General features: G+C 40.7%; 1 protein-coding gene across 3 annotated transcripts in view; it reads right to left on the reverse strand.

The window, feature by feature from the left end:
• Positions 1-12,674, reverse strand: part of dtnbp1b (dystrobrevin binding protein 1b) — a 43,238-nt gene that overhangs the window by 11,677 nt on the left and 18,887 nt on the right. For 2 of the 3 annotated variants that reach the window (XM_017481063.3, XM_017481062.3), the window contains exon 2: positions 101-259. In XM_017481063.3, the coding sequence (XP_017336552.1) occupies positions 101-259 (159 nt within the window). Of the gene's footprint in view, positions 1-100; positions 260-3,757; positions 3,957-12,674 lie in introns of those variants that run through there. The other variant, XM_017481064.3, reaches the window with a different exon arrangement.

The raw sequence follows: 12,674 nt of genomic DNA on the forward strand, positions 1-12,674 counted from the left end.
TTTGGACCCTGTACAGCACATCTACAGTATAATATAATTAATATTTGTGTGTGGATTTTTTTCTCTCTCTCACTGCATTCCCTCTATATGTTTTGTTCACCTCTCCTCTCGGCAATCTGCAGGTAGCTGGTGGACAGGTAATGCTCCATGTCCTGCTGAAATGCCTCCTCGAAAAACTTCTGCCTATCTTTCAACTTCACCTGCTGCTGTCCTGACTCCGCCTCTGGGACCTTCTGAGCATGCTCCGAGTCAAGCTCCGCTGTGATTGGAGGAAAGATGGATAAAGTGCAGAGGTAAAATAACACTGACAACAAACAACAAACAGCACAAAAGTGAAAGTTTCTGTCCATGAATCAAATAAACAAAATTATGTAAAATAATAATCTAAATAAATAAGAAAATAACTATATATATATATATATATATATATATATATATATATATATATATATATATATATATATATATATATATATATAAAGCTATAAGTAACTGTGAATTATCTACTATAGCGGCACCATAGAGGGTACTTTCATGGGGCTTTGGCATAGCTTACCATTCAATTTTGTAACAAAAGGTTTACATTCGAAGTTGTAATTAAATGACATTTAATAGGAGAAAACATTTACATTAATTGTTAATAAAATGATAATTGCTGTGATACAAGAGAAGAAATGCACTTCAAGATGTGCTGTCATTGGGAAATAATCAACTTCATCATGTAACAGCTGGGCCACCCATGTCGTTGATTATTCCCCTAGAGCAGCGTTCCCCCCCAAATGATTTATCATTACATAGGAGTACACTGGAGGGGAAAAAAATCACTGTAATGGTATAATGTACTTCAGTAATTTGCTGTTTATATACAGTGTATGTATAATGATAATGAGTATTGGTCACAGTACAGTGAAATTCTTTTCTTTGCATATCCCAGCATGTCAGGAAGCTGGGGTCAACCATGATACAGCGCCTCCTGGAGCAGAGAGGGTTAAGGGCCTTGCTCAAGGGCCCAACAGTGGCAGCTTGGCAGTGCTGGGGCTTGAACCCCCGACCTTCCGATCAGTAACCCAGAGTCTTAACTGCCAAGCCACTACTGTGATAAACGACAATAATTTATCCCAATCTTGAGGAAATATTAAATATTATCTGATATTTGCTGGAGTAGCATGTCTCCCATAAAACACTAACATATGGGCATATTAGAATGATTCATTTATTCATTCTTCTTCATTTCATCCCGGTCATGATCATGGTGCAAGATAGGAATACACACTGGAGGGACGCTAGTGCATTACAGATACAGCATGAATGCAATAATAATGAGACGATAATGCAATTTACAATAATATTACCGTGATGAGAAGACTGTACACATCACAGCACCAGCTGGAGAGCAAGGACGCAATGATACAGTGTTAAAGGCAGTCTCTAACTACCTCTGTACCGGATACAAAGCCTTGAGGGTTCATCACACCTCCAATTATGTCTAAGGCACACAACCTCTAATTAACACATTGTGCTGTGAGAAGGTGCAGAGCCTCAAAGGCAGTTTGCTTCTTCATACCCCCTGATGGCTAAGACAGCGTAAGAGGCTGGACATGTGGTTACAGTCTGTAGACATGCCTACAGACACACATAATAAATCACACACACACACAGTCACACAATATCAAATCTCAACACCACTCTGTCACTGATTACAGTCAGAGAAGAGAGAGGACTGTGGAGGAAGATTGAATAACAGTACAGACAAGGAACAGTGAGCATCCTCATTCACAGTCTCCACACACACACACACACACACACACCCAACTCTTATTCTCTCATCCTTTGTCCTCTAATCTCACTTTCCTCTCTCCTCCTGCTCCACTCACTCCTCTCCATCTGTGTGGGCTACTGCGACTGCTCTAATACGTGACAGACTCGAGGGGCCATCCGCCAATAGCCTCTGTGTGTGTGTTTTGTGCCTTAAATAAAACATCAGCAATTGGACTCAGCTCCATGTGGGTGGAAATGTGTGTGTGTGTGTGTGTATATATGTATATATATTGTCATTTGGGCGAATGTGTATTAGATTACAGACAATCTCGCTTTTCCAATTTAGCGAGACACAGATAGAAAAAAAAAACACAAGGATTTCCATCTGCCAGCTAAAAATGAAAAGATCCATTGTAGGTGAAACTAAATAACTGTATAAATAAATGCTCTACATGCTTGTAAGTATTAGAAGTTATTGATTATCCCCTTCACGGCAATGGTATTCCCTAACGGCAGTGGCCTCTTTCAGCAGGATAATGCGCCCTGCCACACTGCAAAAAAAATCAAAATTCCGGAACGGTTTGAGGAATATGGCAAAGAGTTCAAGTGTTGACTCGGCCTCCAAATTCCCCAGATCTCAATCCGATCCAGCGTCTGTGGGATGTTCTGGACAAACGAGTCTGATCCATGGAGGCTCCACCTCGCAACTTACAGGACTTAAAGGACGTGCTGATAACATCTTGGTGCCAGATACCACAGCACACCTTCAGAGGTCTTGTGGAGTCCATGCCTCGAAGAGTCAGAACTGTTTTGGTGGCACAAGGGAGAACTAGACAATGTTAGGCAGATGATTTTAATGTTATGGTTGATCGGTGTATATGTAAGATAAAAATATGTGATTATTGATTGATGCTCTTTTTGGAAATAAAGGTAGGTCATTCCATGTACAAGGTTGAACAAGGTTATCATACTGCAAGTAATAATCATAACCTTGGTAACAGTACCATAGACTCCAGATCAAATCCTGAACAATTCCTAAATGACTCTTGAGTCCTGAGTGACCCCTGAATCTCCTAAATAACTTCTGACTGACAGGTGAATCACTCCAGAACGACTCGTGATTGATTTCAGAACGACTCCTGAATGTTTAGTGAATGTCAGTTGTTTAGCAACACCTGAACAACACTGGATCGGATCCTGAACGAGATCATTAACAACTAATGAATGACTCATGAAAGACGCCTGAATGACTCCTGAATAACTTTTGACCAGCTCCTGACCAACTCCTGACCAACTTCTGTTCAACTCCTGAATGACTCCTAAACGACTCCTGAATGTTCAGTAAAATGTCAGTTGTTTAGCAACACCTGAACAACACCGGATCAGCTCCTGAACGACTCATCAACAACTTATGAATGACTCATGAAAGACTCCTGAATGACTCCTGAATAACTTTTGACCAGCTCCTGTTCAACTCCTGTTCAACTCCTGAACGACTCCTAAATGGGACCCAGTGATTCCACTACTGCATGGTACTAAGGCCCTGTCTTAAATAATACCCTAATCCCTGTGGTCCTCATCCAAGTCCAAACTTTACTGAGGTTTCAAGGTTCAGACTTATGATGGACAAATCCCAAAGGGTGCAAGGTGGACCATGACACATCTTACAGCATGCCATGGTACAACGTGGCACTTTTTATTCATTTATAGTTCCATTTAATGTTGTGGAACTGAACAGCAAATACAGTTAGTTCCTGTTGTCCTGCAAACACATAGTAGCAGCTATAAACATGTAAACAAATCACATTGTTATTGTTATTATTATTATTATTATTATTATTATTATTATTAGTAGTAGTAGTAGTAGTAGAAGTAATAATAGTAGTAGAGAATCTAGCTTTAAGACTAGCTCTTCCTGTGTAACTGACGACTTCTCAGCCTCTCTAGATTCATGCGAGAGATGTGAAATGGCTAAAAGACAGCCTAAAACAGAAATTACCTGAATCTGTGTCTAAATGCATCCTGGTGTAGTAATGTAGAATGAATCAGCACAAAGTCTGTGGAGTGTGTTTGGGAGAATCCAGACTATCCAGTGTGTGTGTGTGTGTGTTTGACCTGTCTGTGCTGTGTGTGCAAGGTTGGGATGTGCTCTGCTGTAGTAGAACACCCCCTGTCTTTCAGAGTTTTGTGGTTTTCATCGAAACTGTGTGTGAGTGTGAGTGTGAGTGTGTGTGGGCGTGTGGGCGTGTGGGCTATAGATCTGCACTTCCTGTGCTGTACGCGGATGAGATACGTGAGCTGATGGACAAAAAAGATACTTTCATACAGAAAGAACCACCTACAGGAAAAACTATTCATAGCTCTGGAACAAAAAAATAAATAAATAAAAAAAAACAGACGGGAAAGCTTCCAGCCTGGTGCGTGGCTCAATTCAGTTGACTAAGTTTTCTGTCAAAGTTAAAGAAGGAGTCGAGACGGACACTAGGAGTGAAGATCAGCCCCTCTGACACATCAAATCGAGAGTATTAATAGTAATAACACTACACGCGTGAAGTTTTATGAAACAAGTATTCATTAAGCATTAACGGATGTTACAGAATAGAGGAATTATTAACGATGAGTCACTGAGTAGGGACGGGTGGGGGAAGAGGGCTTAGGCATATCCAGGGTTGGGGGTTTAAATCCCGCCCCCCACCCTGTGTGCAGAGCCTGCATGTTCTCTACATGCCTTAGGCGTCTCCTCCGGGAACTCTGGTTTCCTCCGGCAGTCCAAAGACATGAGTTGTAGGCTGATTTCCAAATTGTCTGTGTGTGATTGTGCTCCGTAATGGGTTGTGTCCCCCGCCTCATGCGCCGAGTCCCCTGGGATAGGCTCCGGGCTCCCCGTGACCCTGTGTAGGATAACCCTTACAGAAAATGGATATAATGGATGGCGTTAGTATGTTGCAAAGTGTTTTAGCAACGCTAATTGTTTGTATTTATTTATTTTTTTAAATGACTCATCATACTTTTTTATCCATTTATTGATGTTATAGAATGGTGCGGAACCTTCGGGGAACTATTTATCACTTGCATTTGAGCGGCTATGAACACCAGCCTCTTGTTTTTCTCTCTCTCTCTCTCTCTCTCTCTTGAAGTTAATAAAAAGAAAATAACATGCAGCTTGTCATGTTACCGAGAAAGAAAGAAAGAAAGAAAGAAAAAAACCCCAGAAAGTCCTCTGTCCTTGAAGACTCCCCTGTGTCGGGCAACGTTACAGCTTTGCCTCCGACTGACATTGGAGACTCCTTCCAAAAATACTGCCTATTAAGTATTATAGTAAATAATGAATGATAAATTCTTAATACACTGAATGCAGCAGTACAGTGCTCTGTATTTTGTCATCTATTAATTCCAGTCACGCTAGATGCCGGTGTATAATCAGTGTGTGTGTGTGTGTGTGTGTGTGTGTGTGTGTGTTTGTGTGTGTGTGTGTGTGAGCCAACAATAATCTTCTTCTGCATGTGTGCGTGTGTGCTTCTGCAAGTGAACTGATGCTGTTCCTAGAGCCAACTTGTCCAGGAGACATCTGGACTCTTTGTGCGTGTGTGTGTGTGTGTGTGTGTGTGTGTGTGTGTGAATGCTCATCTTGATTCATTCCAGCATTTCACTAAAAAGTGACCCACCCAGGTCGTGATGTTTTAAGATGATTAAAACCGATTTCCTGGATAATAAGCTAAGATTTGCGTCTCACGCCGTCGTAACTCGGCACATTAATTGGCACGATGATGTCCACTAGCAAGCTCCTGCCAATCTAGAAAGTTCTTAGCATCCGACAGTCGCTGGAATTGGCTTCGGTAGTAGGCAGTGAGGCGTTTTATTTTAACGAAAAACAACCTCGTCTGCTCCCATTCTATCGGCAGAATGTGAGAAAAGGCTTTCAGGCTTGAGACAGCAGGATGTAAATGCTTATTAGTGTGCATGTGGGGAGTACTGGGCCTGTTCATGTGTTAAAGAAGAAGTATATTTAGCTATTCAGCCAAGCCGCAAATAAACTATGGGGAAGCTGGTGTGTTATCAGTGTCAGAGTTTCCTCTCTTACCCACACCTGTGGACTTGTTGATGAAAAATCCAGATTCTCCTAGCATGCACTTGTTTTCAACAGCATGTTTTAGATATTATTCTAGGTCTAGGTTTAAAAATGTGTGTTTAAAAAAAAAAAAAAAATTAAATGACGCCACGCACTTATTATACATTTCGTTATCATGTATTGTCATCTTTCGGCTCTTTAATGCAGACTTATGCAGTCCACTACAAATCAGTGGACGGATAAAGAGATAGACCATCTCAGCTTGACGCTGCCACCACCATGCTTCACTGCACAGATGTTTATATTAGTTCTGATTTATTTGGTGCCTTTTTTCAGGATAGTTTATGTAAGTCAATGTTCCATCAGGCTCGTCAGACTAACGTCACACGCTGATTTGGCTCTTTCCCTGTTTTTATGGTTATTTTCTTCTGTGTACATGCACAACCTATTAGCATTGTACAATAAGACGCTGCTATTAGACTCTTTTTTTAATGCATTTTTTTTCATATTTTTATGACCGCACTCAGACATACCTTCCGTTATCATTTATCATCACCTTTCTGCTCTTTCATGCGGACATTGTTAGTGAAACCAAAGGTAGACGGGCGCTTTTTAAATAAATACCAAGTTTTCCAAGTGAAGCATGAGTTGCAGCTCTTGTCTCATGGCTACATAGCATGCACATTTTGGCCAGCTGTTATCTCAGACGTCTGGTGGAGATACGGCTAAATGGACTTGGGTCCATAAGTCTGCGCCATAAAAATTTTTCATAAGCATACCTCTGTACACCACCAGAGTGGATTTGAAATGAAGCAAGCAAGATGGGATCGAAGTGTAGACGTTCAGCTTTAAGGGGTTCAAGGGGTTTAACAAAAATAAAAAATTTCGCATCAACTGTTTATTAATAACAGCCATTTTCCGCTCCGTTTTTACAGGCTCAAAAGTAATCGGACAAACTAACATAATCGTGAATGTTAGGATTATCGTTAATACCTCACAGTGAACGACTGCCCGAAGTCTGGAACCCATGGACAGCATCAAATTCTGCGTTTCCGCCCTTTGAGATGCTTTACCAGGCCTTTATCGCATCTTAAGGCGACTTGTGTCACTGTCCAAATACTTATGGACCTGACTGTAGCGTATATCTGAAGCAGCTAGAAGCCTTTGGGTATGACACGCTTAAAAAAATCCAACCCGCCGTGTAAAAGTAAAACAATCTGATCTTAACAGTCATCTTAAGTAAAGACACGACAGGGAGTGCTGTTATAGGAAAATGATCAGCGATGGGATGGTGTGATGCGGATCGACTTAAAATGACGTTAGAGTTACTGCGGTCATTTTTCAATAACACCACATCCTGACATATTTTATACCACAAAGATTTGCCAATGATCACTTTGTATTTATTAAAGAATGACACATAGTTTTTTTTTTTTTTTTTTTTTTGAATTATCTGTTTATAGTTACATTTAATGATGTGGAGCAAGTTCCTGTTTCACTATAAACATTAGTTCTCACCAGTCTCTCTCTTCAAATTAATAAGCCATGAGAAACCATCAAACCCTCTATATTGTAGCAACTACAACTAGCAGCTAGTGTGTTAGCGTGTTTTCCTCCGGCTTTTAGAAAGCACTGTGACTGGACACTCGTTCCAGAAATGCTCAATAAGTTGGTAGTAAATGACTAAAAATGTTTCCATGCTTTGCCAACTGCAGCCAAAATTGCACTGGCTGGAGCGCTGGTCTGACTGATGTCTGGGGTTAAGATCCAATCACCTGGGGGAGTCCGAGTACCTGACCAAAGACCTGTTTTTACTTCATCATCTCTGAAAGATAATAACAAATTTGGTCATATTCTTTACTCAAAAATGATTCCATCCTGACTTAGGAACAATGTTTTTTTTTAAAATTCCTTGTATAATAATAATAATTCCTTAGATTTATATATCATTTTTATAGACACTCAAAGCACTTTACATTGTTTGAGGTGGTTCTTCAACCAGCACTACCACACACCAGCTATTAGTGTAGAGGAGAGAATGATGTAGTCAAATCAGAGATTGGGGACATGATAGAAAAGGGCCAATGGGGGAATTTCGCCAGGACACCGCGGTCATACCCAAGTGTCCTGGAATTTTTAATGAGCACAGAGAGTCAGGACCTCGGTTTAACGTCTCAGCTAAAAGACAGTGCTGTTTTTACAGTATAGAGTCCCCGTCACTATACTGAGGCATTAGAACCCACACAGACCACAGGGTGAGCACCCCCTGCTGGCCTCACTAATACCACTTCCAGCAGCAACATTAGTTTCCCCCAGGAGGTCTCCCATCCAGGTGCTGGCCAGGCCCAACCCTGCTTATCTTCAGTAGGAAACCAGGCGAGAACAGCTAGGAGATATGACTCTTGCCATAGCTCCATTTAATTCTGTGAAAAATCAGTTTTCTCTTCAGGTTTAAACTCGCATCCTCAAAGATAATAGTTTTAATAACTATCATTAGACATGTAACAAAAAAAAAAAAAAACCCAAACCCCTCCGTCGAGCCGTTGAGACAATACGGAACATCTGACGCTGCACCTCTGAGCAGTGCTAATGACACGTAATAAAACACAAACAGACGTTCGTTTAGCGCAGGCGTGTGTAGTGCGTGTAACTGAGTGATTGAAACACTTCTCGCGGGGACAGCCGAGCTCGTTTACCGCCTTGCTGTTCTTACTTCAGTAATCGTGACTGTCTTTCTTCCTCCACAGCTCAGCGAGCTTCTTTTTTCTTTTTCTATTTTTTTCTACCACATGTCTGCAGATGGATCTGGAAAGTGTGTGGTGTGTGAGATATACAGAGTGATGGAGAGAGAAACGTCACCGTCAATTCATTCTCCCGAAATGAAATCGACTCAACTTTATTTTATTTATTTATTTTTTTGGCGAGCCTGACAAAATACAACATTGCCAAATGCTGAGAGGTGATAGCAGAGAACTGACTGAATATCTCTCTTTATCTTTCCCTGTCTCTCTCTCTCGCTGTCATATTTCTCTCGTAATGAAATGAAAATCTTGTAAATGTCCGAATTACGCTGACAAAGCCATGTTAATTCCATTAGGAGGGAAACAGGATCGTAAGAGAGACGGGGGGGGGACGATATTAAGTCAGTTCTCCATTAAAAACAAAACTGGAGGTACAGTGCCTTGCATAAGTATTCACCCCCTTGAACTTTCCCCACATTGTGTAGTGTTGCAACCTGGAGCTGAAATGGATTTAATCGGGAGTACATGTCGTTATTCTACACACACGATACAGTTATTTACAAAATCATTTCCATACGGAGTTCACCTGTGGGTGTGTGCAATTAGAGCGTTACACGATCTCAATATAAATGCACCTCGTTAGAGAACATGAACATGCATCATGAAGACCGAGGAGCTATCCATCACGGTGTGATTATAAAAATATCCCAAACGTACAACTATTCAATCTGTTATTAAAAAACTGTAAGAATACGGCCACGAGCACATCTCTGCTTAGAGGAGGCCGTCAGCTAAAATCGGTGGATGGATAAAGAGGGGATTAGTCAGAAAAGCAACCGAGACAGCGTCTCAACATGATGCTACCACCACTATGCTTCACGTCGCTGATGTATTTATTGATTTGATTTCATCCCTGATACTCGGTGACGCCTCCCTTTATGGTCTGCACTTATTAGCGCTTTTTAACCTTAGCGGTTCTACAAAGTGCTTTACACTGGTTCTCGTTCACACACACACACCAATGGGAACAGAGCTGCCATGAAAGGCATTAACTTGCCATCGGGAACAACTTGGGGTCTTGCCCAAGGGCACTTCGGCATGTGGAGTCATGTGGGCCGGAAATCGAACCGCCAACCCTTACGATTAGTGGACAACCCACTCTACCACCTGATCCACAGCCTCCCCAGCTTTACCTTAATAACAGTTTCAATCCAGCCACACGAAGATGTCACCAGTGTCTTGACATACTTCCTGCCGCTCTTTTACTGACTGGGTGTAATTCATCTGGAGTTGAGTTTGATATTCCACACGCAGTTCCAAATAATCCAACAAATCTTCTATGATATCCGAGTCATTTTTTTTCAGGACAGTTAATCCATCAGGCTCGTCAGACAATAGTCACACGCAGATTTGGCTCTGTCCATGAACACTGGCGTGTCGTTGTTGTGTTCTGCTTCCACCACGTGCCTTTACGGTCATTTACTTTCGTACACATGCACAACGCATTAGCATTGTACAATAAGGAGCTGCTATTAGTAGATGTCACTCCAGGGTTTTTTTCATCCAGGGTGCTTATATCATAGCAATATAAAGAGATTGAAGCGGTTTCTTATTTACTGTTTACTATTCTAGAAATTTCTCAGCATTTCAGTATTAAGGTTACAGCTTCCTCCCAGAGTGCAGTGTGTACTTTATGAGTCGCAACCAAGGAAATGCATTATTCATTTATTCGGAGAATCTCTTTATCATATCTCTTTTTCGATTTACATTTTGGTAAAGAAGACGAGAAAATCTGCTTTATCTTGTACACTCTTAGGAGAAAAATTGCCATCTAGCACTCTTAAAGGTTCCTCTGGGGTTTTTTTCCCCCATTAAAATAAAGCCTAATTTCCTTTCAAGAAATGAAAATGATATTCAGCTATGATTTGAATGCCCCCCCCATAGCATATGGTATGAAGCCGTTAAACATTACAGGGGCTAGCACTTTTAGGATTTCATGGCAGTTCATATTGAATTGAAATCATTGTTTGGATTTTATTACTGATTTTGGATTAAAGTACAGTATGTAAAGGCCCAAATATGTAAGACTGCTTATATCTGTTTGTTAACAACTCTTGGAAATGTTTAAAGGAGCAGTGTGAAATTCTCAGCGCCCTCTGCTGCCCGTGCGGCAAATTGCAATTGAAATCAAACCACTGATAAGCCTTCACCTTTTTATACTTTCTACATTTTATACTTTATACCAGATCATAATTTCTATCAGATTCATGGCCAGATTTTGTTTATTAATTTATATATTTATTAACTTTCTCTCTCTTTAATTGTCACCTCCTTCTCACTCTCAGAATGAAATTAGCATAACTGTAATGGCACGACTGTAATAAAATGCAGCAGAAAAACAATCGCGTTAATTGATGGGATAATGGTAATAATCTCATACGAACTGAATAATCTCTCACTCACAAACACCCACACACACACACACACACACACACACACCGCCCCCTTGTGCACCTTGTTTAATGTGATGAGTGTGTGTTGTCATGCGTTACACACTGTGATGAGCAGCGTAGGAGTGTGTATCTGTGGGTGGACTGAGTCACGCCGCCCCTGTCACTGCCATTCAGCATCCTGCGCTCACAAAATGGGTCATATTTACACACCACAACTCTCTCCGACCTCAAAACACACAAACACACACACACACACACACACACACACACACACACACACACACACACACACACACACACAGATGACTGACTCGGAAGACAACGCCTACAGTAAAGAATCCACTATCACCATCTATGTTCATTGTATCAGTTATTAGAAATCATTCTTACTTGGATGGTCGTTATTGGTCAAGAACATGAGATAAATATTTTAGCTGTTCATGAAAAAAAAAAAAAAAATTTATGAAATTAAAATATGGCTGAATATCCAGATCACCATTTTCTTGGATTGTAGTGTGCCAGATATGTGTGGCGAAAAAACCCATCAGAGGTCGCTAAGGGTAAATTCTGGAAAATGACCAAACCCAAAATTGGCTTACTATCCATCCATCCATCTTCTACACCGCTTATCCTTTTCAGGGTCACGGGGAACCTGGAGCCTATCCCAGGGAGCAGCAGGCACAAGGCGGGGTACACCCTGGACAGGGTGCCAATTGGCTTACTATACTTTGACAAACAAATCTATTTTACCAAAATTATGTGGAAATATATATATATATATAAGCTACTTTCTAGTCTTGTTTGTCATTTATAGCATGCATACAAAATATCATTTATTGCATGAATACTTTCTATATACAGTGTCCTTCATTTGTTTTTCCTGTAGACTGAAGACATTTGGGTTTGAGATCAAAAGATGAATATGAGAAGAAATAGTTTCGAATTTCAGATTTCATTTCCTGATATTTATATACAGACGACATAGAACATGGCACATTATATATCAAACTGCCCAATTTGCAGGTGACGAAAATATTTTAACATGTGACTGACAGGTGTTTCTTGGTACCCAGGTGTGTCCTGTTAGACTGACTGTTTAAACAGTAAATAGCTCTGAACATCTACTCATGGTTTTAACCTTCAGTTTCACCTGTGAAGACTTCATTTGCTGTTAAAAAAAAAAAAAAAGCTGTACTTTTGCTCGCCAAAAAATTGGGCGGTCTGTTACAAAATGTTCTATGTTGTTTAACACGTCTACACGTAAATACCTGAAATCCTAAACTCTTGTCTCATCCCTGTCTTTTGATCTCAAATCCAAATGTCTTTGGTGTATACCACAAACAAATGAACCGGCTTCGCCGTTCCAATACTTCTGAAAGGGACTGTATTTATTTTTGCTCATTCTCATGAAGAGTGCCGATAATTCTGGAGCACCCTGAAAATATTATTAGACGTAACTGTCAAAAAGGCGTCGAGTTTTTGAGTGGATCCTTGTTCGATACTGACAACACTGAATATAGAAGTTCATTTGAGTTCAGATTGCAGTAGACGGAAATTAAAAGAAGCGAAAGAATCTCCACACAGGCGTTGTTGCCATGGTTTCCACCTCTTAACGCTGTTGGATGGTGGTTTGAAGGTACGAGTGGTACACAA

This window comes from Ictalurus punctatus, chromosome 12, assembly GCF_001660625.3.
Source record: "Ictalurus punctatus breed USDA103 chromosome 12, Coco_2.0, whole genome shotgun sequence".
Classification (NCBI taxonomy): Eukaryota; Metazoa; Chordata; class Actinopteri; order Siluriformes; family Ictaluridae; genus Ictalurus; species Ictalurus punctatus.